Source organism: Thamnophis elegans, chromosome 1 (assembly GCF_009769535.1).
Source record: "Thamnophis elegans isolate rThaEle1 chromosome 1, rThaEle1.pri, whole genome shotgun sequence".
Classification (NCBI taxonomy): domain Eukaryota; kingdom Metazoa; phylum Chordata; class Lepidosauria; order Squamata; family Colubridae; genus Thamnophis; species Thamnophis elegans.
In genome coordinates, this window is record NC_045541.1 from 87,004,404 (window position 1) to 87,032,385 (window position 27,982).

The 27,982-nt window shown below is 38.1% G+C and overlaps 1 protein-coding gene across 2 annotated transcripts in view; it reads left to right on the forward strand.

Moving 5' to 3' along the window:
- Positions 1-27,982, forward strand: part of AMPD3 (adenosine monophosphate deaminase 3) — a 61,706-nt gene that overhangs the window by 13,469 nt on the left and 20,255 nt on the right. For both annotated transcript variants that reach the window (XM_032233701.1, XM_032233709.1), the window contains exons 8-10: positions 10,700-10,894; positions 11,930-12,061; positions 16,152-16,315. In XM_032233701.1, coding sequence (XP_032089592.1) covers positions 10,700-10,894; positions 11,930-12,061; positions 16,152-16,315 — 491 coding nt within the window. The remainder of the gene's footprint in view (positions 1-10,699; positions 10,895-11,929; positions 12,062-16,151; positions 16,316-27,982) is intronic.

A 27,982-nucleotide genomic window follows, 5' to 3' on the forward strand; every position in this document is an offset into this window, starting at 1 on the left:
ATAAATAAATCCGGCCTAGTGCATATTAAGATGTGAAATTGAATAATAAATAAACCAGTGAATAGAATGTTAGAATAGCAATAGCAATAGCAGTAGACTTATATACCGCTTCATAGGCCTTTCAGGCCTCTCTAAGCGGTTTACAGAGAGTCAGCATATTGCCCCCAACAATCTGGGTCCTCATTTTACCCACCTCGGAAGGATGGAAGGCTGAGTCAACCCTGAGCCGGTGAGATTTGAACCGCTGACCTGCTGATCTAGCAGTAGCCTGCAGTGCTGCATTTAACCACTGCGCCACCTTGGCTCTTAAAAAATCTGGAAAAACCAGATTCAAATTCTTGTTTAACCAGTAGCTTTTGGCAAATTGCATAATATATGGACTCAAAAGGAAACACAATCCAATAAAATCCAGAAAAGTCTGAGGATTTATAAATACACTCCCAATTCATTCTCTTCCTAGTTTTTAGCTGATCATTGGTTGCGGCTGGGCATTTTCTCATCTACTGGATACTCTCAGAATTGTTTTCTAGTAATAATGTCTTCTAGTAATCTAACAGATTCCTCACTGGGTCTAATACTCAGGGAAGAGAATGGGAGATCATAGAAAGGCTCCTATATATGATTGAAAGGGTTGTGGGGAGAGGGGATGTGAAAAGAGTTGTTGTTGTTAGTTGCGACAATGTGTCTGACCTATCATGACCTCATGGACAAATTTCCTCAGGACTTCCTGTCCTCTACCATCCTCTGGACTCCATTTAAGCTCACGCCTACTGCTTCAGTGACTCCATCCAGCCACCTCATTCCCTGTCACTCCCTTCTTCTTTTGCCCTCAATCATTCCCAGAATTAGGCTCTTCTCCAGTGAGTCCTTCCTTCTCATTAGGTGGCCAAAATATTTGAGTTTCAACTTCAGGTTCTGGCCTTTAAAAGAGCAGTCAGGGTTGATCTCCTCTAGGACTGACCGGTTTGATAGCCTTGTAGTCAAAGGGACTCGCAGGAGTCTTCTCTAGCATCATAATTCAAAGGCCTCAATTCTTTGGCACTCAACCTTTCTTACAGTCCAATCTTCACAGTCATACAGTGCAACTGGAAAAAAATATAGCCTTGACTATGCACACTTTTGTTGGCATGGTGATGTCTCTGCTTTTTAGTATGCTGTCTAGATTTGCTATTTGAAAAGAGTTAGTCTCTGTTTTACTTATATCGGTTCCTTCAGATCTTCTGTGAAAGAGGCAGAAACTCTCCTCATGAGCTTTTTCAGGTTCCCTCTTATATACAATTTGGACAGTGAATTAGAGAACTAACAACAGGTTTGCCTAATTTTTCTTCCTCCAGTCATTTCCCCATTTGACAGACTTCAGTAACTCAGGCCAAATGTAGAAATCTAAAAAAAAAAAAAAAAGTCACGAGAAATAGTTGATATCAGTGGAGAAAGGGGGAGGTGCAAAGATAAGTAAAATAAAGCATTTTATGTAATATTTTTTATGCTTAATGTATTTTTATATTTTATTTTATTTACATCAGGTGAACAGAATTGCTGATTGTAGTGAGGAGAATTAAAGACTAAGAATAAGGGAAATAGGCAAAAGCATTTTCCCCCTTCCAACAAAACAGTATGGAATAGTGAATTCTGCAGGCACTAAAAGAGATTCTTATATCTTAAAATATCTCTGTTAAGCCTCTTTCAGGGCTGGCCCAGATGGTGTGCAGTTTCATGTTTATTGACTATCACAAGAGGCTAATAATGTTTAGCACAAGCATTGCATATGAGCAGAAAGGACAGTGTGACCTTGCTTGGGAAGGAATGATATAAACATAGCCCTCATAAAATTACTCTGAATTCTATGAAGTCCTTATTGTGACTGATGTACAAGCAAGTTATAAGAAAAGTGCAGAATAAACTATCCATAAAACATCCAATAATAAACTGCTCATCAAGTATTTCAGATTGCTGTATTGATTTAGACTATGTAGATGTAACAATTCCCCCCCCCCCGAGTTGAAAGCAAAATAATACATCTAAAAATGTGTTATGGATTGAAATGCTATTGTAGATAACTTTCAGATTTCAAAACAAATTATTATAACATACAACAAGTACAAAATACAGGTAGTCCTCAATTTACAACCAGTTGTTTAGTGAGTGTTTAATGACAGCATTGAAAAATGTGACTTATGACCGTTTTTCACATTTATGACCACTATAGCATCCCTTTGGTCACATAATCAGTTTTCAGGCAGTTGTTAACTGGCATGTGCTTATGACAGTTGCACTGTCATGTGATCATGTGATCTTCCCAGTTGGCTTGTGACAAAGTCAATTTGGGGAAGCCAGATTCACTTAACGACCACATAGTTCACTTAACTGCAGTGATTCAGTTAGCAACTGTGACAAAAAGGTTATACAATGGAGGAACATTCACTTAATATCTGCCTTGCTTAGCAATGGAAATTTTGGACTCAGTTGTGGTCATAAATTGAGGATTACCTATAAAATAGTCCTCAGTTAAACCAATAATTAAGCAACTCTGAACCTGGAAAAGAGAAATCTTTTGTTTTCTTTTGCTTCTGTTGCTAACCTGACAATATATGTCAAATGTGAAATGAATGGACATCTTCAGTCTTCAGAATCCTGCTATGAAGGATTAGAAGACCTTTTAATAATAATAAGAAGAAGAATGTGATAGTTTTGTTATATGGACCAATTGAAAGCTTTCACCATAGCTTGCTTCCTCCCTCCCTCCTCCTTAAATTTTTATGCTGTCCATTTCACTGATATTAACTCTGGGCACCTTACAAATATAATGAAAAATTAAAAAGTGTCATACAAGGAAATTAAAATTAGGAGAGTAAAATAAGAAAGCTAAAAACCCAGACAGTAGGCGACCTGGGAGTAGGGATCTTCCCTACCCTCCACCCTCAATACATGGCTCTGTTGGGCATCCCAAGCCAGATAGCAGAGCCAAATGTGTCCTTTGGAAGGCCAGGAGTGTGGGAGTAGACCTCACATCCAATGGGAGAATAATCGAGAGAGCAGGAGTCACAGCAGAAAGACTCTTCTCTTAGACCCCCACTCCAACCATCTTCCACCCAAAATTCCTTGGTTGATGGGATCCGAAGTAGATCTATTTCAGTGACATGAGTGGGGACCCATGCAATAAAGAGCTTTAAAGGTAATGACCAAAACTTTGAGTTGGACATGGAAGGAAATTGGTAACCAGTACAACTTGTGTAACAGCGTTGTCACATGTGCTACATGAAGGACCTCCAGAACCTTCTGCACCACTGCATTCTGTACCAGTTGTAGTTTCAAGGGTAGCCCGATGTAGAGCACATTGCAGTAATCCAACAGAGAAATGGCCAGGGCATGAGTGACTATGCAGAGCCTCATGATCCAGGAAAGGGCAAAATTGGCACACAACACAAAGTTGTGCAAAGACTTTCCTACTCACAGCTGCCACCTGCTCTTTGAACAGGAGTCGCGAGCCTAGGAGAATTCCCAGATCCGGGGTAATGCAACCTTATCCAGAATTTAAAATGATAAACCAACAGATCCCCAGGCCACATAAACCCACAGCCACTCTGTCTTACAGGATTCAACTAAAGAGCCGAGGTGGCGCAGTGGTTAAATGCAGCACTGCAGGCTACTGCTAGATCAGCAGTTCAGCGGTTCAAATCTCACCGGCTCAGGGTTGACTCAGCCTTCCATCCTTCCGAGGTGGGTAAAATGAGGACCCGGATTGTTGGGGGCAATATGCTGACTCTCTGTAAACCGCTTAGAGAGGGCTGAAAGCCCTATGAAGCGGTATATAAGTCTACTGCTATAAAGTCTGCTGTTCTCCATCCAGACCACCACAGCTTCCAGGCACTGTGAGAGGGTAGCTATATAATCACTTGGATCACCAGGAATGGAGATAAAAAGTTGGGATAAGGTATTTCTGATACCTTATCCCATGGTGTTGGATGATCTCACCCAGAGGTTTCGTGTAGATGTTATAAAGGAATGGATAAAGCACCAATTCTTGCGGCACACCAGAAAGAAACAATCATGTAGAGGACTTCCATTCCCTATCAACACTGATTGGGATTGTTCTTGAAGAAAGGAGCTGAACCAGTGTAACACTGCACCACCCAGCCCAAACCCCATAGCTTGCTAAAAGTTTACCATACTTTTTCCATCATCTTCTTCCTCCCTTCCTCCCTGTATAATGCTGGCACTGTATAATCTTTTAGAAGTGATTGATTGTGTCATGACCCCAAAAGCACAGTTCCTAAGCAGTGTTGCCAGTAACCATAATGCTAGGATTCATTATACAAAATGAGGGAGACTAGGGGAACTGGGATTGTTTAGTCCTGAGAATACAATACCACCCACAAATATCCCAAAAAGATGTATTATTCAGAAGAAAAAAGAATAATCTCCAGGTACAGGAAGACACATTTTAATTGAATCTTAAAAAAAGAAAAATGGGAGCAAATCAGCAAGAAACGAATGATTGACAAGATGGTGAGCTTCTCTTTGCTGAATATTTTCAGTTCAATTTGGATTCCTGCTGTGACAGGTTGTTGGACTTGATAACTTAAAGCTCTGTGATTCAGTGACATTTGGAGAGCACTTGATTGCTTCCACCTATCCTGAAGTGTAGTTGATGAAATGAAATTACATGATTTTCATTTTGCTCAGGGGATATTAGCTTAGTTGGAGGGAAAATTAGTCTGAGCAAGCAATCAGTTAAATATGAGTTTCTATACTTTGGTTTTTCTTTGTATAGCAACTATTGTTATCCAACCCAAGAATTTGAATATTCAGTATTGTTATTTATTTATGAATTATATTGATTTTAAGGTAAAGGTTCCCCTCGCACCTACGTGCTAGTTGTTCCCAACTCTAAGGGGCGGTGTTCATCTCTCTTTCAAAGCTGAAGAGCCATCACTGTCCGAAGACGTCTCGATGGTCATGTGGCTGGCCTGAGTAAATGCCAAAGATGCATGGAACGCTGTTTCCTTCCCACCAAAGGTGGTTCCTATTTTTCTACTTGCATTTTTATATGCTTTCCCACTGCTAGGTTGGCAGAAGCTGAGACAAAGAACAGGAGCTCACTCCGTTATGCGGTACTAGGGATTTGAACCGCCGAACTGCCGACCTTTCTGATCGACGCACTCAGAGTCTTAGCCACTGAACCACCGCTTCTCCAATATATTGATTATATAGCCACCTATTTCACAATTGCGCCTCTGAGAGTGAAAAGATTTCCAACCAACCAACAAATAAAAAAACAAGTAACAATTAAGCAACCATAATTCAGAAATATTAAATAAATTATGGGCAATATGTTCAAATCAAAGCTATATTTATTAGGGTCTCTGCCATGGTTATTCAACCTTCTATGAAAACTAGTAGTATTAACAGAATTGATATTATATTTTGGGACACCTCGGGTAACCTTGACTGAAGCACCAGAAAGTCATCTATCACTACTATGTACATAAACTGCTGGAGACAATGATAGAATTACCGACTCTTCTAAATATAGAATATTTATCTATCTTGATGACAGATTTAATACATGTGTGTACATAAAACTCTCAAGAGCCACCTCCCTCATCAGAATGTTGGAGGGTGTCAGAATTGTTTAGTATTCTGTAAACTTAGCAGTGCCTTCAATGACCCCGTTGATGGAAGAGGCCAAAAAGAAGGATAGTTGGGTGCCAAGGATAAGAAAGTAAGAGGAAAAAGGAGAGAAATAATAGTGTATCAGATATGTTTACCATGTTTCCCCGAAAATACGACATGTCCTGATAATAAGGCCATGTCACATTTTTCTGGTGGGCAAAAATATAACCTGTACCTCCACAAATTAAATTTTATTCTGATTTAGTAGACCTTGATTTAAAAAAAAACATATGTGATGGACCAGATTTGCACAGCAATATACATATATATTTTTGCTGTGCTAATTATGTAAATAATACAAATGGATGAAAATTATGTAATTTTTTATTTAGCAGATATTCATGAATAACTGACATCCCTTGCCCAATTAGTTTATTAAAATGAGGTTTCACTGTATCCTTAACAATAAATCAGTCTAGTACTAAAATCTAGTAGATTTTCTGATTAGTACAAACTGGCTATTATTGCTTCCCAAAAAGTGTCCTAACACAATAAATAGCAAAGGAAAATGTACGCTCCAAACAAATACTTTTGGCTTTTTATATTCTGTTAATTTTTGCCAGATATCTTTTCTTTTTAGCATCTCTATATGGCAGTGTTTTGTATTGTTTTTAGTCTGTATGCGGTCAGAATGATAATGGAGTCAGGCAGCTTATAAGCAAAATAAATACATAAATAAATTGTGCATTCTAACTGAAGAACATAAAACATTTTAACTGTGTGCTAAAGTCATGGGAATTCATAGGAAGTATGTAAAGACTTTGCTGTTTATTGAGAAAAGAAAATCTTACTGTGAGGGATTTTTCTCAGACATTTAAAAATCTTTAATAAATTAAAGTGGTCTTTCTACCACAAGTAGGAAAGGGTTATAATCATAAATAAACAAAGAGTAAAGACAAGTAAAGAGTAAATAAATACAAAAGACTTCAGCATCGTCCATCTAAGATCATTTTGTTTTTTGAAGCCTTCAGTGAAAAGAAGGTGATGGAAGTTAGATTCCATGAATCCTTCTGTCCTGCATGATTCCCTGTGATCTCCTAATATTTTTTTTATTATATGGTGAGGAAAAATATATTCTAACTGAATTCCCTTTTCAAAGAATATTATGCATATAGAAGAATAGTAGTGGATTATATCTTCATAGATAGATGTGCTCAATAGGTCATTGCTGGATGACTCAATAGAATATACATTCATATACATGTAGCCTTTGTTTATATGTAATTGACTGTAATATTCATGCTGTAAATCAGTGTAATCTATCACCACAATTATGGAGTGGTTCACATACTTTTATGTTTTGATTATAGAACCTGTGGTTGTTAATTGCCCTGAAACCTCTCTTTTGCTTCATCTGAATGGTCCATTTTCCCATGCAGCCATAAATTGATGACCACATGAATGGCATCAGCACTATTTGTGGCTCTTTTTCAACCAGTGCAATAAATACTTCTGAATAACATTTTTAAAAAATGAACTTTCTTCTTTACCTTATTACTGTGCTGTGCTGATTTCAAACATGATTTCAAAGAACTGTGTTGTATCAACAGTAACATCTTTTTTCCAGCATCATCTGCTCAAAAAAGAAAAAAAAAAGCTGCTTTAATGAATCCTTAAAGCAACATAATCATTTTTCAGGTTTTCAATAGTCTGAAAGAGGACTTGGCTGACTTAATCTGTAGCAGAGAAGTGCTGAGTTCACATGAGATCTGAAGCATCTTTCTGAATCATGATTGAAAGATGCCCAGCCTTACAGACTAGTGGGCAATCTGAAACCACAGGGACCATTTATAACATCCTCAAACCTTCCCACAGCTTTTGTGAAAATTGTTACCAGCCCATAATTTTTAATGTAAACAAAGGGAACATGAAATGCATAGAGGGTAATAATATTATGTTTAATTAATTGAATTATTAGTTATTAAATTTACACCCCCCCCCCCATTTTAACCCCTTGTTATATTGTAAGATGCCTTGACCTACCTTTGGCCAAAATAGATTGCATCCTGAGCAATTCAAGAATGACTCAGCTTTCCATCTTTTCAAGAATAGTAAAATGTGGACCTAGATTGTTAGGTCACTCTGCAAACTACTTACAGAGTAAGTGCTGTAATGCACAATGAAGCGGCATATAGGTGCTATTGATATTGCTACGTTTAAGAGATAATTGCTGCTATTTTCTATCTTAGGACCTGATTTATATATGCAAAATAAGTATCTTTTTCAATAGCAGTATTTTGAAGAAGCAATGGAGGGTATCATAGACACAAAAATCTATTTGTGTTTCCAAAACATCTTTTTGAATCAGGATGTGACTTACTAAATGTACTTTTGTCATTTTGACTTTGACTGAGTTGATTAGTCAATGGAACAATCAAGACACTCCTTGTTGAGTATACTAGAATCTTCTGCTTGCCTCTTAACAAATTTCTAAATAGTTGGATAGGCATACAGTATATGGTCAACTGAAATTCATTTCGTTCTCTCTTGCCATGTTCATTAAATAATGTTCCTCAGGTCTAAAAGAGCCATACTGAAAATTCTCATTTTGCTGAATTGAAGCATTATTTTGTTTCATCATGATTATGGAAAATAAAATAGACAGCATCTTAAATAAATACCTCTTGATTAAGCTTCAGTAGTTATGATTAAAGACCACAGAAAAAGCATGGAGGATTGAATGAAGTTGAAGGATATTTTTTAATCATTGCGGAGGCTGAATTATTTTTGCAACTGAAATGAAATTAATAAGGATTGTTCAACTTCATCTATTCAGTGAAGAGCTTATCCACCCTGATCTCCCTTGATAGGAGCAGTATATCATATCACCTTAAATTCTTAATAACAATATTTGTGAGCTGAAATAAAATGTGGTCTGTTGCTTGATCTAAAAAAAGACATTTCCATTCGCTTCTGCAAATAGTCAGAAGTGCAATTGCTTTGGAGAAGAATCTGATAATAATTTGGACTCTGCAGGCATAAAACCTCTTTTCTATTTCAGTCGTCTCTTTTCTAGCTTGTACTCAGTTCTCAAATCCGAAAGAAAGTTTACAGATCTAACTGTATTTTTCTTTGTGACAGTAGCATAAAAGTGTTGGTTCATTTAGATAAGGGGTGTCAAACTCACATCATCATGACATATTTGGACTTTTCTCCCCTTTGCTAAACTGGGCAGGGCCAGCATGTGACACATCCATGTTACTAGCTTAACAGCTGTGCCGAGGTGGCGCAGTGGTTAAATGCAACACTGCAGGCTACTTCAGCTGACTGCAGTTCTGTAGTTTGGCTGTTCAAATCTCACCGGCTCAAGGTTGACTCAGCCTTCCATCCTTCTGAGGTGGGTAAAATGAGGACCCAGATTGTTGGGGGCGATATGCTGATGCTGTAAACCACTTAGAGAGGGCTGAAAGCCCTATGAAGCGGTATATAAGTCTAACTGCTATTACTATTGCTATCCAGCCTGCAGGCCCTGAATTTGACAGCCCTGATATAGATCTTGAAAGTGGAGAAAATGTCATCAATCCCTGAGAAAATAAGACACATGGGATATGTTTTAAAATACTAAATATTTTTGAGTAAAAATCATTAAACAGCCTTATAGGTTAATAAGATGTACTGTTCTTTCATGACTTGGCTAACACTGTTGGCTGTGGTTCAGATATGCTGAAAATAAGGGAGTAAATTAAAATTGGCAGAAAAAGGGAAAATATGTATGTCATGAAGAAAAGTACTGAACAAAATGTATAGCCAAATCTGTCTGTCTGTCTGTCTGTCTAATCTTCTATCTCTATCTCTTTCTCTCTCCCCGTATACACACAATCTGTGTCTCTCGCACACACATGACTATAAACTATTCATGAAATGTTGTTACCTTCCACTAAAATGGTACCTATTTATCTATTTGTTTTTACATACTTTTGAACTCCTAGTGGGCAGGAGCTGCAGCAAGTAACAGGAACCTACTCTGTCATGCAGTCTTAAACCTGGGCTATCAGTTTTTCAGCAGACAAGCTCAAATGTCTTTAACCCCTGAGCTACCGCATCCTCTAATCACGCTCTCTTTTGCTGCTTTGGGCAACAACTCAAAAGTCCTTCAGGGCTATAAAGGTATAGGTGAGGTGGAAAGAGCCCCGTCTCTTCTGTTGATGGACCAAATATTAGGATTAAAACTGATTACAACTGATTAGGATGAAAGACAGGCTTCTACCAACAATGGTAGAAGACATATGTCATTCACAAGGCTGTCAAGTTCTACATTTGTGTCCAAACAGTAAGTAACAGCTATAAATGTTCTGTTCAAAGGGACAATTGTCTATATCATTTGGAAATGCTTTCCAGTCTTCTTCCATTTTAATTTAGGAACTTTCTTATCCTAAGGGCTAAACAAAAGAAATCTGCGATCCTTCACCAACCCTCAAAGTGGATTTGTTTGTGATCTAGTTCAGTTTTATTAGAGGCGTGGTTTTGGGTGAATTCAAGATTATCTTTCTTACCTTACTTACTGTCTGATATCTGTGAAAATGTGTTTTGTAATATTACATTAACAGTATCGCATTAACAGATAAACTACAAGTACTCCTCAACTTATAACCATTCATTTAGTGACTGTTTGAAGTTAGCACAGCACTGAAAAAAGTGACTTATGACCGTTTTTCACTCTTATAACCATTGCAGCATCCTCAAGGTCACATGACTAAAATTCAGACACTGACTCGTATATGACACTTGGGATAGATTATGGGATAATGTGATCACTTTTTGTGACCCTCAGACAAGCCAAGGCAATGGGAAAGCCAGATTCACTTAACAACCACGTTACTAGCTTAACAACTGCAGTGATTCACTTGACAGCTATGGCAAGAAAGGTTGTAAAATGGGACAAAACTCATTGAACAACTACCTTGCTTAGCAACAATAATTTGAGGCTCAATTATTATCTGTAATGTCTTTAACTTAAATTTGTGGAACAGAGATAGTAATAAAATAGCTTCAGCTGGGGGAAATCGCTACTTTTTTATGATTTCAGGTTGATACCCACATCCACGCTGCTGCTTGCATGAATCAGAAACATCTACTGAGGTTCATTAAGCACACTTATCAAACTGAATCCAACAGGATAGTTGGGGAAAGAAAAGACAAGAAGCTGACTTTGAAGCAGGTGTTTGAAAGCCTACACATGGACCCCTATGACCTCACTGTGGACTCACTAGATGTCCATGCAGTAAGTGCATTTTAAATAAAGATCACATCAGAATAATTATCAAGGTTGTGTAAATTGCTCAGCCATGGAAAGAGAAAGAAACCTTGGGTTGACAAACTCTTGTGCCCTATGTGTATTTACTGTGCTAGTAGTTATAGTCTGAATTCAAGTTACCTTTTTGTAGGTTCATATTTTTTTTAAAAAAATGTATTATGAATATGCATCCAGTTTTGGTCACCACACTATAAAAATGATGTTGGGACTCTAGAAAAGGTCCAGAGAAGAGCAACCAGGATGATTAGGGGACTGGAGATGGAAACATGCGAAGATGGTTACAGGAACTGGGCATGACTAGTCTAGTGAAGAGCAGGACCAGGGGAGACCTGATAGCAGTGTTCCAATACTTGAGGGGTTGCCATAGAGAGGAGCGGGTCAAGCTATGTTCCAAAGCACCTGAAGACCAGACAAGGAATAATGAATGGAAACTGGCCAAGGAAAGATTCAACCTAGAAATAAGGAGAAACTTTCTAACAGTGAGAACAATCAACCAATGGAACAGCTTGCCTTCGGAAAGTTGTGGGAGCTTTATCACTGGAGGCTTTCAGGAAGAGATTGGACTGCCATTTGTTGGAAATGGTGTAGATCTCATGCTTGAGCGTGGTGTTGGACTAGATGACCTATAAGATCCCTTCCAACTCTGTTAATCTGTAAATCCTTCCATTCCCCACCATCCTGTCAGAGCTGAAGAAGCTTCTTGGATGAGAAGCGAAACATCTTTAAAGAAAAAATAAGAAAGTCCAGTTGCCTCCTGAAAAAGCACCTTTGGGACAACCATGGATGACTTTTTGTGGGGTGGGGACAACCTGGATGATTGAGAATTTCTACAGACTTTTAGCTATCCAATTTGAGATGAATACCCTTGGAATGGTGTGTGAATAGGAATGGATTTCCAGAGCAGGGGGAAATATGTGTGTTACTGAAATTAATATCCAGTGATAAATAATATAAACCTACGAATATAACAAATCTATTTTTTTCAATCCCTGCTTTTCTTAGGATCGCCAGACATTTCACCGGTTTGATAAATTTAACTCCAAATATAATCCAGTTGGTGCAAGTGAGTTGAGGGACTTATACTTGAAAACAGAAAACTATCTCGGTGGTGAATATTTTGCTCGGATGGTGAAGGTAAGCAGCTTTTCAGTCAATCATGTCTTAGCTTGAGTGTCTTCCAAGTTAATGTGGAGCCATCCCTGAAGGCTTCTTGGCAGGTTTTTCAGAAGTGACTTTCCATTGCCTTCTTTCTAGACCTGGGAGAGCCTGACCATTATATATTTATTTGTTCTGGTCCAAAGCCATCCAATACATCTAGTTAGAATGTGAGTTCTTTTATATGCCAAATAAAATCAGGAGAAGTTACATCTGCTCTGAAAGATTTTAGGCGGTCCATTCAGTTACAATGAATGGAAAACTCTGTAGGACCATGCCATCATGTAACCATTTTAAATAGGTTACTAATAACCAAAATATAAAAGCGAAACAAGAATTCAATCTATGTAGATACTTGTTTTTCTGAAGACCCTTGCATTCATTTTCCCCCCAATCTAATGACTTCATTAGAGTCTCTTAACTTACTAAGTTTCCTGAGTCTTTTCCCCACATTTCAGCTTATTGAATTGATTTGCCTGTGTAAAATCTCTATTGTGGGAGCTGCATTGCTTGCCAGTCAATTTCTGGATGAAATTCAAGGTCTCAGGTGTCACCTTTAAACCTCTTATAGTGCAAAGGTTTGTGGATATCTCTGAGATCGTCTGCCCAGGGTTGAATTTCTTTAGGAAAAGACCACTGAAGATCTTACCCACTAAGGGGATATCATATGCAGGTACCCCATTGTTAAACTTTCTCTGTGATGGCTGTCCTACTCTGGAACAGCCTAGCCCTGGATATTTAAACGATCCCTTGCTGATAATATTTTCAAAGAGCGGTAAAAAATGTACCTCTTTTGAAACACTTTGGACCTGGCATGAAATCTTCTTTTCTTCACTATCGTTTCGGGACCAGGAGCTCATTCATGGCACTTCTGCGCATGTGCAGAGCATCCGTGATGACATCTGGGTGGGTGGGTGGAACCTCCTGCCGCCGCCGCTACCAATTCGCCTGAACCCGGGTGAATCAACAGAATAGCACCTCTGCTTTGGACTCAAATGAATGAGGACCATCTATGCCAGAGGTGTGGCCTATCAGTTATTGTACATTTGTTTTAACCATTGTTTTCACTCTGCTTTGCATTTGTTACTGCTCAGAGTCTTTATGAAGGAAGCAGTATATAAACCAGAATAATAATTCATCCTAGATACAGTTCCATTGTTATAAGGCTTTGAAGCCTTCTTCCATTAGCGTTCTTTTAAAGTCCTGAAATTTTCTGTTCCAAAAGCTAAATCCTGTAACTATGCCATGGGCTGATGTCTTGCATAGACCATTTACCTACATATCTTAATGTGAACTATTCTGACTGATGAATTTCTCATCAGTTTTTTCCCCCTTGTTGTAGATAGTAATGAATTGTTTTAATCATGAAAATAAGCTTTCTAATCCAATTGTATCAATCTCTAGATACTACTGAGGGTTTATTAATCTTAAATGTTTTTATTTGAAAGAGAAATACAATTTAGCATTAATATAAATCAAATTTTTTATCAAAATGTATTATAAATACAAATACTTTTTGTGTGCATAAATTAGGGTTAATATGCATGGGATTGGAATCGAATGACATCTTTGACCTACTGTAAATATTTGAATAAAGAGAAATGATCTACATTTATGTGCAATATATATGAATCCTACATAAAATGTTTATAAAGCTTGAATTGTACACCATTTTACATTATTCTGGTATAAAAGAGTTACCCAAAGCACAAGAAATGATTGGGAATATCTGATTAATCTGTTCAATTCTTCAAAATTATTTTGATATTAGTCTTTAAAGGTTAATCCCATTTAAATCTCATTTGCAACAGTGAAAATGTGTGTGCTTTTTTTCTGTGAATTTTGGATTACTGAAATGTTTCATTTCATAAATTTGTGGACATTTGTGAATGCAATTAGAAGACAAAATTGGACATCCTGCCTCCATTAGGAAAACCAGACTGAATGCAACAGTAATTACATGAATGCTATTTCATTCATATATTAGCAGCATATCTGTTCAATATTAATTAACAAAGATGCTATTAATTATGTGGATGACATTTATGAAATAATGGAAGAGCATGTAGAGTAAAACAAAGACGGGATGACTTCAATTTCATATTTTTTATTACTCTTAATTAGAATACATATAGTTCATAGCTAATGTTTTGGATTTTATAGCTGGTACGCACTGCTGAGGGAGGCGTTTTCCTACAGTGCCTATTTGTTCAGGTCATGGAGGAACCACATCAACTGGGCCTGAAGAATTGGAGTATCATGTCCAAATTGGTGTAGGAAAAAAGATTAGATCTAATCAGTTACCCAAAGAGGTGGGGATTCCCCTTCACTGGATACTGCTTCTACAGTCAAGTGGGAAGCACCACTTTTCTTCAGGATTGAAAGGATTGAACAGCGACATCACTGTTGCCCAGGGAATGCCAAATTTGGGGCTCCTTTATCCCCATTAAATTGCCCTGATGGGCACTGAAATGGTACCCATTTATTTACTCACAGCTACTTGATTTTGAACTGCTGGGTTGGCAGGAGCTACAGCATGTGATGGGAGCTTACCCAGTCTTACACAGCAGCAACCGGGTCTCGAACACGAGCCTGCTGATCATCAGACCAGTGTCTAATCTAATGAGCCACTGCACTCTTCACTGGATGCATTGGATAGCCATTATGTTGGGACAGATGCATCTGCAAGGACAAAGGGGCAAGTAGTGTCAACTCCACAACACAATTCTTCCCTTTTTGTGCACATGTCATGATAATTGAATACACATGTGAAAGGAATGGAATTGTGTTGCAATGGTGCAAGATTGCTTTGGTCATTTTGATGAAAGCACTGGGTTTTGTGGATGCCTCTGATACAGAATGCTTTAAGAAGAATTAGGGGTGACATGATAGCAGTATTCCAGTATTTGAGGGGCTGCCACAAAGAAGAAGGGGTCAAATTATTCTCCAAAGCACCAGAGGGTAGGACAAGAAACAATGGCTGGAAACTAATCAAAGCGAGAAGCAACCTGGAATTAAGGAGAAACCTCCTAACAGCGCAGACAATTAACCAGTGGAAGAGCTTGCCTTCAGAAGTTGTAGGTGCTTCATCACTGAAGGTTTTTAAGAAGAGACTGGATAGTCACTTGTCTGAAATGGTATAGATTCTCCTGCTTGAACCAGGGGAGGGGGAGGCTGGACTAGATGCCCTTCCAGATCATTGTATTCTATTCGAATTCGAATTCTAAATGGGATTCCTACACTGAAATGGACTGGATGGCATCTTCCTATACTTAAGTGGTTTTATTGATAAAGGAGTGTTTTTATTGATAAACAGATCCTGGAGGATACAATAGAAACTACTCAGTATAGTTTCCATGTACTGTTGCTTAATTTTATTGTTAACATGATCACTGAATTTGCAAGTCTCAAACAGTTCACTCTGTCGTTTCACAGTTATAGATGCAATCAAGTATTAACTTTGTTATGTAGAGAGTATATACATCAACGTTTCTGGATCTCCTTATCACCATCTAGTGGTCATCTAGCAGTACCGGTGGAATAATTATTCATTCAGACATTCATGATTGGGGTGAATGTTAAGCAGGATGCAACATCTGTAGCTAATAATATGATCTATGCTCCTCCCCATCAGATTTCAGCAAAACCCTGATATCCATGTCTAAGAGAGATGAGTTCCTCACCTCTTCCAATTAGGTTTCTATGGTGGAGGGAATATTTCTGTCTTCACAAAGTTTAGAAATACTTAGAGGAACAAATTTAAAGGCCTTTTCCCATATTCCTCACATTTCTGAATTTCATTGTACTGCATCAGAAGAATGCTGAAGTATATAAAATTTCTAACCCTGTGGTAAATATTATGTGGCAGGAAGTTCTATAATTTGCAAAATTAAAAACAATCCTAAATGGTATCATTATAAACACTTGGGGAATTTGAGATGTGGAATACAAAATCCATTGTGATTAATGGTCAGTAGGTGTATTTCTAAATTAGGCTCTGCATGCAAGACTTTTTTGATGAAATGTGTTTGTTCTAAACAGAAAAGTAATAATGGCTTATTTTGAATAGGAAGTTGCCCGTGAACTAGAAGAAAGTAAATACCAGTACACAGAACCTCGGCTGTCTATTTATGGGCGTTCTCCAGATGAGTGGCAGAATTTGGCTAAATGGTTCATAAGGCACAAAGTTTATTCACCTCACATGCGCTGGATGATTCAGGTCCCAAGAATCTAGTAAGTAAAAGAATCAATAAATAATTGCATTAGTGGAAATGGTTTCATTTTTCTTTTTTCCAGTTCTTTTAAAGAGAGTGAGGTTTAAAATATGCTGAAGTATAAGAAGTAAGAACTTCCCTTATAGCAATGTGGAAATTTGACTTTTTTTTTCCTTCCACAATTGTGGTTAAGTAAGTAATCTTGCACCATGACTGTTACCACACTTATTAAGTGAAGCCATCTGGAGAGTTCAACAGCTTCAATTAATTTGCCTGTAAGAATCAAGCATGTTGCTTTAAAAAGCTGCCGAGGACAATATTTCAGAAACCACAATGATTTGGGAGCTAAAAGGACTAAAGAAAGCTAGGCAGTGACATGGCATTGCTAAAATGGGTGGTACCAGGAAGTTTCTATTTTAGAAGAGTTGGTATGACTTATGTTGTGTCCTGATGTGGGAATAACACAGGAGCCATGGATAGCCAGTAAGATGTTTATTAGCACCAGATGACAAGCGATTCAAAGATTTCCCTTCAACTGTCAGTGTATTTATACTCGAGCCCGAAGCAACTGTCAAGCCCAACTGTCACGAGGCCAGCCAATCAGATGCTGTGCCTTGACCAACCAATTAGAACGCAACACAGGTTGTTGCTGGGTTATAACACTCCTTCCCCCCAGTTATTTGTATAATAACCATTCAATTGTACATTATACATTTGCCCTTCTGTGTTGTACAATTCATTCACATTTTTGTCTTCCTGTTTTACCATTTGCAATTGTGTTCTCTCCTTCCCCCCAGTCAACCTGATAACTGTAACCACTTGTAACCACTTTAATGTAATGCTTAACTTTGTAACAGAAGTAGAAATTTAGCAACTCTGTCCAGGAACATTCTGGGACTAGTAGCTTCAATTAGTTTAGTAAAATTCTTTCAGTTTATTTTTTTCTATTTTCCTTACCACCCAGTGCCTATTCACATTTTATTTCTTTATTTACATTTTTTTTTTCTATTTTTCCCTCACAACTATTTTTCCCTCACATTCCTGCGCATGCCCAATGAATTCCCCAGTCCAGGCTCGTTGAAGGCCTCGAGCAGTGTGGGAAGCAGGTTTGTATCTTAGGAGACAGGCAGGACAGGAGAGTAGGCCCTGCTAGAAACGAAACGGAGCGGAGGCAGGAGGTGAGTTCGATGGCGCGGAGGGCGAGCCGGCAGCGTGGTCCTGGAGAACGGAGGCCGGTGATTAGTCCGAGCTCGGCTCTCGGCTTCTGCAGCAAGTAGAGGCAGCTTCCCTGGAGGTTGACAGGCTGTCTTCTCGGGTAAAGAGGCAGGCAGGCGTTGCAGGCCGGCAGAGTGGACAGACGGATCCGTGAGGCGCACGGACAACCCAATGACCTCGGGCCCAGACAGTTGACTAGAAACTGGTTTAGCTGGGCGCATGCTGGCCTCGGGTCCCAGCGGTCCTTCACGTGCTGTGCTCCGCGGGTACAATGCTCGTCCTTGCGCACTGGCAAGTTGGCTGAAACGGGCGGTGGCCACAACTGCTGCTGCTGGAAGGTAGCCTTGGGTAGCCTCTGAATCTCTGCTAGGCAGAGGTGGCTGCGACTGGCTGTTTTTCTTGATCCAGGCCCTGTGGGAATCGCAAATCCCATCCTCGTCGCCAGTTGTTGTGTCCTGATGTGGGAATAACACAGGAGCCATGGATATCCAGTAAGATGTTTATTAGCACCAGATGACAAGCGATTCAAAGATTTCCCTTCAACTGTCAGTGTATTTATACTCGAGCCCGAAGCAACTGTCAAGCCCAACTGTCACGAGGCCAGCCAATCAGATGCTGTGCCTTGACCAACCAATTAGAACGCAACACAGGTTGTTGCTGGGTTATAACAACTTACTTCCTCCTTCCCTTCCTTTCTTTTTTTTTTTTTTTAAATATATATTTTATTATGTTTTCATTCTATACAATCACATATTCACTGTGCTTAATCAGGGCATATAACATTGAATAATAAACACGGCCCTCACTTATATAGAAAATGCCCTCTACAATACAAACCCAGTATACCACCTTAGCCTGCCATACACCCTCTTTCAACCCCCTCCAACTTTCATTCTTCCTTCTCACACACCCCTCTACGCCTACTTCCCCTCCCCTTCTTTCTAACCTTAACCCTATCACTCCCTCTCCATTCCCTCCCTCCCTTCTCCTCCTCCTCTCTCTCACCCTCTCCACCCTCCTCCTTCTTTCACTCGACTCTTTCCTTCGGTATCTATTACCTTCCAGTATATTCGGTTTGTTCTATTTTCGCACTAACATTGAAAAGCCACAGTATACAAATACAATCATGGAATTTAACACATATTGTATTTCCCCCCTCCCCCCTCCCCCTAAATCCCCACCTCCCTTCCCTCCCCCCGACTTCCCAAAGACCATACGTGGTATAATTTTTGAACAATCACAGTCTAAAATATCTCTACATTGAACTCAGCTTCTTACTGTTACCCAAATTTTAAACAATTTAAATTATTACTGATACTAAGCATAAGCTATCTGGAGTTTCTTAGTCCCATATTTACTTTTTATGTAATCAATCCACTTTTTCCAGTCTCGTTTATATCTCTCGTTTGAATGTTCTTTGAGATATGCTGAGATTTTGGCCATTTCGGCTAAGTTCATAACTTTCAAAGTCCATTCTTGAATTGTAGGTAAATCTTTCTTCTTCCAATACTGCGCCACCAAGAGTCTTGCTGCCGTTATTAAATACAGAATCAAATTAGTCTCTGTTACTGTAAAATCAATACATATACCCAGTAAAAACAACTGGGGGGTAAATTTTATCCTTCTTTTAAAGATGTTTTGCAGGATCCACCATATTTTTATCCAGAATGCCTTAACATTACGACATGTCCACCATATATGAAAATATGTAGCATCACAAGAACCACATCTCCAACATTTAGGTTGAACATTTGGATACATAGAGGCAAGCTTTTTAGGATCTAGGTGCCATCTATAAAACATCTTATAAAAATTTTCTCTCAAGTTTTGTGCTTGTGTAAATTTCACATTTCTTACCCAGATTCTTTCCCATGTTTCAAGCATTATTGGTTCCTCGATATTCTGAGCCCATTTTATCATACAATCCTTAATCAGTTCCGTTTCAGAATCCATCTGTACTAATACATTATATATCCTCTTTATATGCATTGAGCTTTGATCTCTTATTTGTTTAAACAAATTATCCTCAACTTTTACAAAGCCAATTTTTTGATCTGTTTTCCACCTAGCCTGTAGTTGACCATACTGAAACCACGTTTGAACTACCTTCTCTTCTTTAAGTACCTCTAAAGATTTTAGTTCCATCACCCCTCTTTCTGAGATAAGAAGTTGTCTATAGGTGGTTCTATCGTGTTTTTGTTCTACATTCATATTTTCAATTGCATGTCTAGGAATTGCCCACATGGGCACTTTATCATTTAGTTTATGTTGATATTTTTTCCAAACCCGCAATAAAGCATTTCTTAAGATGTGATTTTTAAATTTCTTATCCGTTTTTTTGTTAAATAACAGGTAAGCATGCCAACCATATAACAAGTCATATCCCTCGATATTCAAAATTCTGTCATTAGTTAGATGAATCCAATCACTAATTGCAGATAATGCCACTGCATCATAGTATAATTTTAAGTTAGGTAATTTCAATCCTCCTCTTTCACGTGCATCTTGCATTATTTTCATCTTTACCCTTGGCTTCTTTCCTGCCCACACAAATTTATTGATACCCTTCTGCCATTCTAAAAGATTCGCATCTCTTTTAAGTATTGGTAACATTTGAAAAAGAAATAAAAATTTTGGTAAAATGTTCATTTTTACTGCCGCTATTCTACCCAGCAAGGACAAATGCAGATTTTCCCACCTTTTCAACTCCAACTGTGTACTATGCCAAAGTGATTCATAATTATACTTGTATAATTTCCCATTTGAGATTAAAATATTAACTCCAAGATATTTAACTTTTTTAACTACCTCACATCTTAGCATCGCCCCCAGTTCTTCCTTCTGTTTGGTAGTCATATTTATAGCTATTATTTTGGTTTTTCCTAGATTTATTTTAAATCCTGAGACTTGACCATATTGATTGATCGTATTCAGTAATACCCTACTAGTTTCCTGCGGTTGTTCCAATATTATAACCAGATCATCCGCAAATGCACGGACTCTATATTCTTGCTGTCTAATTTTAATCCCTTTTAGACCGCCCAGGCCCCGTATCTTATTCAACAATATTTCCAAAGTTATAATAAACAATAATGGGGACAGAGGACAGCCCTGTCTTGTACCTTTTTCAATTTGAAAGGAGTCTGTCAGATTTCCATTGACAATGATCTGGGCTGCTTGCTGCTGATATATTGCACCAATTGACCGTAAAAAGCCATCTCCTATCTGCATTTTTTGCAATGTCTTCAGCAGGAATTGCCAATTAACTCGATCAAAGGCTTTCTCCGCATCCAAAAATATGAATGCGGCCGGGATTTGATTGTTCTTTCCCAGGTATTCTAAAGCGTTGATAATTAATCTAACGTTGTCCTTCATCTGTCTGCCCTGTATAAAACCAGCTTGATCGGTATGTATCAGTTGCTGAATTACCCCCATTAGCCTATTTGCTAATATTTTAGTAAAAATTTTATAATCTACATTGAGTAATGAAATAGGTCTATAATTTTTTGGTTGGGTAAGGTCTTGATCTTCTTTGGGTATCAACGATATGAACGCAGTCTTCCACGAAGGAGGCACTTTCCCTCCCGATTGAATTTTATTGAATAATTCTCTGAGGGGTTCTACCATTTCTAACTGTAGATTTTTATAATAAACAGCTGTTAAACCATCTGTGCCTGGTGCTTTCCCTAACTTTAATTGTTTAATTGCCTGCAAAATTTCCCCAGAGGTTATAGGTTGATTCAGCTTATGCCTATGTTCTTCTCTAACTAGGGGGATTTTCTCTTTATCTAGGAATTTGTCTATATCTCCGTCCTTAATTTTATCCCCTTTATACAACTCTGTAAAAAATTCCCGAAATACCTTTTGAATCTCTTCCTGTTGAAACACTTCCCTCCCTCTGTAACACAATTTGGATACATTTCGAGCTTTCCTTTTTTTTTCTAATCTGATAAGCCAACCACCTACCGGGTTTATTTGCATTGCAGAAAGTATTATGTTTAGCATATAATAAACTAGTAGCTACCTGGTCAGAGATCAGCATATCAAACTGAGATTTTAATATAGCAATTGTTTCCCTAATCTTTGTATCTCCTGGATTCAATGTTAACTCTGACTCTTTCCCTTTAATTTCCTCTTCCAATTCTTTTCGTTTTTGCCCTTGTTTGTGTCTATGTATTTTGTTTATATTCATTAATACTCCTCTCATATACGCTTTGCTTGCATCCCATACATATTCCAAAGATGTACCCTTGTTCATATTGAGAACAAAATATTCCGATAGCAATTTTTTACAATCATTAACATACTTTTCATATCTAAATAAGTTTTCATTCAACCTCCAGGACCTTCTTGGCTGGGCTACCCTTCCCAATTCCATCCAGACTGGATTATGGTCTGAAAGAACTCTCGCCATAATCTTTGTCTTCTTCACCCTACAAAGTAAATCATTTGTAATTAGTATAAAATCAATCCTTGAAAGAGATTGATGTCTATTGGAAAAAAAGGTAAAGTCATGTTCTTCTGCATGCCTCTCGCGCCAAGCGTCTCGCAATTCAAAGTCGTCCAGCATGTCAAAAAAGGCTTGGGGTAACTTAGCTCGAAATTTGGTATTCGGGCGAGCTGTCTTCTTATCTCTTTTGGTGTCGATCACGCCATTCCAGTCACCCAATAATATACAAGACTCAAAGTCCCACTGTACTAATTTAGCGTGGAGATTTCTATAAAATCCATCTTGTTGTTGATTAGGAGCATAAATTCCCAAAAGTAACGTCTTTTTCCCTTCTATGATTAAATCTAATGCAATATATCTTCCAAAGGGATCTGCTTCAATTAGCTCAGCTTTAATATCTTTTCTTAAATATACTACTATGCCATTTTTCTTTTCCATGGCTGAGGTCGCAAAATGTTGGCCCAGTTTGGGGTTAAACAAATATTTTTGATCGGTTGATTTGATATGAGTTTCTTGCAAGCAAATTATGTCATTCTTAAACTGTTTGAGATAATGAAATATTTTCTTTCTTTTCTGTGGAGAGTTCAGTCCGTTAACATTCCATGTCAAAATCTTAGTTGTCATTTTTGGTTGCCTGAAGCTTTTTTAGAGCCTCCCGCAAGGCCTGTCTCACCTTTGGTTTAGCTCCTCCCACAGCTTCTGAGCTTGTTGCAGTAGCTCCTTGATCAGTGGCCAACGATTGTTGAGATTGTTGCATAGTAGCTTGTTTATCCGTTTGTCTGGTGGTCTTACGGTTGGATCTTTTTTCCTTGACTCCTTGCCCTTCCGGAAGAGGGAGATGATACATTTTATCTGATGGTTGTGTGGTTTGCTGTTTATCTTGTTCGTCTCGTGGTTTTTCACCATATCCCGAAGGTTCAGGGTATCCCATCTTCAGAATCTTATGATAGAAATCACGAGCTTTCCATACAGAGCTGAGACGATATCTTTGTTTGTCCATTGTAACTATAATACCGAATGGGGCATCCCATCTGTACTGTATCTGACGCTTTCTGAGCTCTTCCACCAGAAAAGCATAATCTCTTCTGGCTCTTAGCATCTGAGGTGGTATTTCTTTCAAAACAATCAGGTCCTGTCCACCAATTTGAAGCTTAGTATTGTAAGACTCTTGTAGTATCATATTTCTAGATTCTCTTGTAACAAAGTATATTACTACGTCTCGGGGAAGTTGCCTTTGTTTTGCCGCCCATGAGTTAACACGAAAAATCCTGTCAATCTGCCAATCAAAATTGGATCCCGTTTTTCCCACCAGACGGTCAAAAGCTTCAGAAAACATTTGCTTTAAGTTCTCCTGCTTTTCTTCACGCAGCCCCCTCACTCTTAATGCAAGCTCCATCTGCTTATACTGTATCATAATAATTTGTTTTTCAGCATTGTCAATTTTTTGTTCCACCACTTCAGTTTTGGATATCAGGTTAGTTTTAGCTTCATTGAGAGTTTCTAAATTATCTTCCATTCCAGAAATATATTCTGTTATCACATTTACAATTCCCATCATATTATCATTCGTTTTAGTGACCCTGGTATCGAATTTGTCATATAGAACTTCCATCTCATTCCTTATTTCATCTTTGAATTCTTTGAGCATTTCTAGATTCTGTTCTCTGAATTCTTTAAACATTTCTAAGTTCTGTTCTCTGGATTCTTTGAACATTTCCAGAAAAAATTCTTTTGTTAGTACATCTCCACTAGGGGGCATAGATGGTGGGGGCTGTAGCTTTGTACCAGGTATGGGAGACGTTTTCGGAGGTAATTTGACAGAGGTTGATTTAGATGCCATTATATTTTAGTTTTAATTATTTATTCTAAATTACTAATCCACTGTGCTATGTGGAGAAAAAGAAATTCCTCCCCCCCCCTTTTTTTTCCTTCTTTTTTTTTTTTTTTTTTCAAGGGGTTTTACGGAGGATTTCAAAAGAGAAAGTCCGTTTGGAATGTTTGGAATGTCCCTGTTTCAACAACAAAGAGTCTTGAAAGCTTTAAGGGAGTAGCTCTAATTAAATTATAAGAGATTGTTTCTTTAATTCTGTAGCAGGAAGCCGGAGATAACAAATGCAGAAGCTGTAAACGCCATTTTGAAGACAATTAAACAAAAGAGGTTTTTATAACATTGAAGCTGGTATTTCAGATAGAGAAAGGTTTTCAAAGTTCACAAGTTTGGTCTTTGCTCGTATTGATTTTTAATAGTCTCTTTTCTAAAGATTGTCCTGAGGGGGAGGGGTTCTGTCTAGTGCTGTGAATAACAGCTGCGAAGTTCAGGTCGGAGTTGAATGACTCAGCTATGGGTTGATCCTCCCCCTCCGTCCACAGCTCACAAAAAAACAAACTGTGAACTTCAAAGAAGATTCTTACCAGCTGAGATTCCTCACTGCTTTTTTCTTGTCTGAAAAAAGAGTTATCTTGTTGATATTAAGTAGATAACGAACCTGAATTCTGGGGGCAGCTCTGTTAAGCTGCCGACGGCGACAGGCCACTCCCCGGAAGCCCCCTGGCACTGGCAAGTTGGCTGAAACGGGCGGTGGCCACAACTGCTGCTGCTGGAAGGTAGCCTTGGGTAGCCTCTGAATCTCTGCTAGGCAGAGGTGGCTGCGACTGGCTGTTTTTCTTGATCCAGGCCCTGTGGGAATCGCAAATCCCATCCTCGTCGCCAGTTGTTGTGTCCTGATGTGGGAATAACACAGGAGCCATGGATATCCAGTAAGATGTTTATTAGCACCAGATGACAAGCGATTCAAAGATTTCCCTTCAACTGTCAGTGTATTTATACTCGAGCCCGAAGCAACTGTCAAGCCCAACTGTCACGAGGCCAGCCAATCAGATGCTGTGCCTTGACCAACCAATTAGAACGCAACACAGGTTGTTGCTGGGTTATAACAACTTACTTCCTCCTTCCCTTCCTTTCTGATATGTCAAACCTGGGAGATTAGCACAAAACTAGCAGCATCTTAGTAGGTTGCTTCCATAGTTTGATGAGCTGATTTCTAATGAATATAAAAGAGAGACTTGAGAGCCATCTGCAGCTCCATCCTTCCATTTTCCAATAAAAATTGGCTTATCGTGCAATATTATGATAAATGTGTAAAAGCAATCCATGTAAACTGCAATGTAATTGAAATTGAAATTTATAAGTTTATACAGGGGAAGCAAAGATGCATCTCTCAAATCTCTTCCTATATTTAAATTGCCCTTGTTATTCAGTTGCTTCCACAAATATTGCAAAAATGACTCATGTGGGAGATTTGAAGAACAAGCCAGGTTGATACAATTTGGGGTTGCCAATATGGCTCTTGCTCAAAGGACAAGTGGCAGCTATGACTCAGGTGATCTTTGCACAAATCTACCTTGTACTACTGCCGTCTCATGGTCACTCAAGCCTTGATGACCTATTGCTTGAATGACTGCAATGCACTCCCTAAGGGCCTGTCCTTAAAGGCCACTCAGAAGCTTTATCTGGTCCAGAATGCAGTTCTGCAATATGAATAATTATAGGAGCATTTGGGTTCTCCTATGCAATATCACTGTTTCACGAATTATTCCGGCCACCAGTAAGCTTTAGGGTGCAATCCAAGGTATTAGTTATTAGATACAAAGCCTTTGTTGCACAAGAATTGGTTATATATGAGGCTCCCTATCTGTGATTACTTCTATGTATCTGATACATCTGCCAGGTGGGACATGCTCCAGTCCTGTTACTTCATCTTGAGGAACCGAAGAAATGTGTTTTCTCTGTTGCCACATTTCCCCTATGAAAAGCTTTCCCCCTGAAATTTGGATGGTCACAATCTGCCTACTGTTCAGAAGACTGAAGAGTGGCTTTTCCCCCAGGCACAGAGATAGGAGGTTATGGGCCTATCTTGATTGTATTTCTTGTTTTTAGTTGTTTTGAAATTGTCTCTGGCACTGGCACAGTATGTTTTATTTAATGTTTTTATTACTATTTGATGTTTTTAATTTGTATGATGCTCTGAGCTGTACTTTGATTGGACAGCTATATAAATTGATCTAATAAATATGGTATATAAATAACCATATGCAATGCCTTAGGGTTTTGTTGAAAGGCTCTGTTTGCATAGGAATGGGATTGTATGATAACTTTTATCAATTTTTCCCATTATTTTAGATTAAAGATTACAGATGGGTAACAGTAACATAATATGTTATATAATAATAATAATAATAATAATAATAATAATAATAATAATAATAATAATAAAAACAAAAGCTGAACTGAATTTATTAATTGAAAGCACAAAATAATTTAGCCAAGACATTGGTATGCAGTTTGGAATTGACAAATGTGCAACAATGGCAACCAAAGCAGGCAATAATATAATGTAATAGTCACTAATGAACTAGGCATTAAAATTAAAGTACCTAGTCACACAACAGAAAAAGCATCAAAGCCAAAGTGGAAAATCCGTTTAGAACAAAAAATCAAAAAATTAAGGGCAGATGCTAGTAATTTAAAGAACATGCATGAGCAACGGCTTAAAAACAACAAAATCATAGATTGGCTAATCAGAAGATATAGATTGGATACAAGAAACATCAATGAAGCTGTAGAGATTGTAAAACAGCAGATAACAGCAACAGCTAGAAAAATTGAAAGATATGAGGCACGAATCATCCAATATAAACAAAATCAGCAATTTCGATCAGACCAACGGCATTTTTATCAAAGTCTTAATGTGAATGGTGACACCAAAAGTGAAAAACCAGAAAAACAGGCCACAGTTGAATTCTGGAAAGAATTGTGGGAAAATGCAAAGGACTACAACAAGGAAGCAAAGTGGATACATGACTTTGAGAAAAGCATTGGCAACAAACAAATGCAAGTATTGGAAATAACAACTGAGATGGTCAAAAATCGAGTTAAAAAGGTAAAGAATTGGACATCACCTGGAAAGGACCAATTACATGGTTTCTGGCTCAAATATCTGACCAGTTTACATGCAATATTGGCCAGGAAACTGAATGAAATTTTACAAAAGGGCCAAATTGATGAATGGTTGACAACTGGAAAAACATACTTGATTCAGAAAGATGCAACTAAAGCAACAACACCTGAAAACTACAGACCAATAACATGCTTGCCAACAACCTTCAAATTACTCACAGGCATTATTGCAGATAACATGATGGATTATTTGGAAACAAACAACATCTTGCCAGTAGAGCAAAAAGGCAACAAAAGAAGGAGCAGGGGCACAAAAGATCAGCTTCTAATTGATAAAATGATATTAGAAAATTGTAAGAACAGAAAAACGAACTTGAATATGGTCTGGATTGATTACAAAAAGGCATTTGACTCACTGCCACATAGTTGGATCATAAAATGCTTAGAAACAACTGGCATTAGCAAAAATATTACATCCTTTACTGAAAAGGCGATGAAACAATGGAGAACTGAGTTGGCAGTAGGGAATGAGATCTACGGAATGGTTAATATCAAGCGAGGAATTTTCCAGGGTGATTCACTTTCACCTCTTCTCTTCATCATCGCAATGATCCCACTATCAGTAATCTTAAAAAAATGAAATTAGGCTACCAAACAGCCAAAGAAGCTGAAAAAAATTCGCATTTACTATATATGGATGATTTGAAACTCTATGGAAAGTCAGAAATAGAAATCCAATCATTGACAAACACAGTCCGAGTATTCAGCACCGATATTTCAATGCAGTTTGGCATGGAAAAATGCGCCACTGTATCCATAAAAAGGGGCAAAATCACTGCATGTGAGGGAATTGAAATGCCCAATGGCCAATTAATTAAATGCAAAGAAAATGAAGCCTACAAATACTTAGGCATTCTGCAGTTGGATAACATCAAGCATGGAGAAGTAAAAACTATTGTCAGGCGAGAGTACACCAATAGAGTTAGGAAAATTTTGAAATCTAAATTGAATGGTGGAAATACAATCAAGGCCATAAATACCTGGGCAATACCAGTTATAAGATA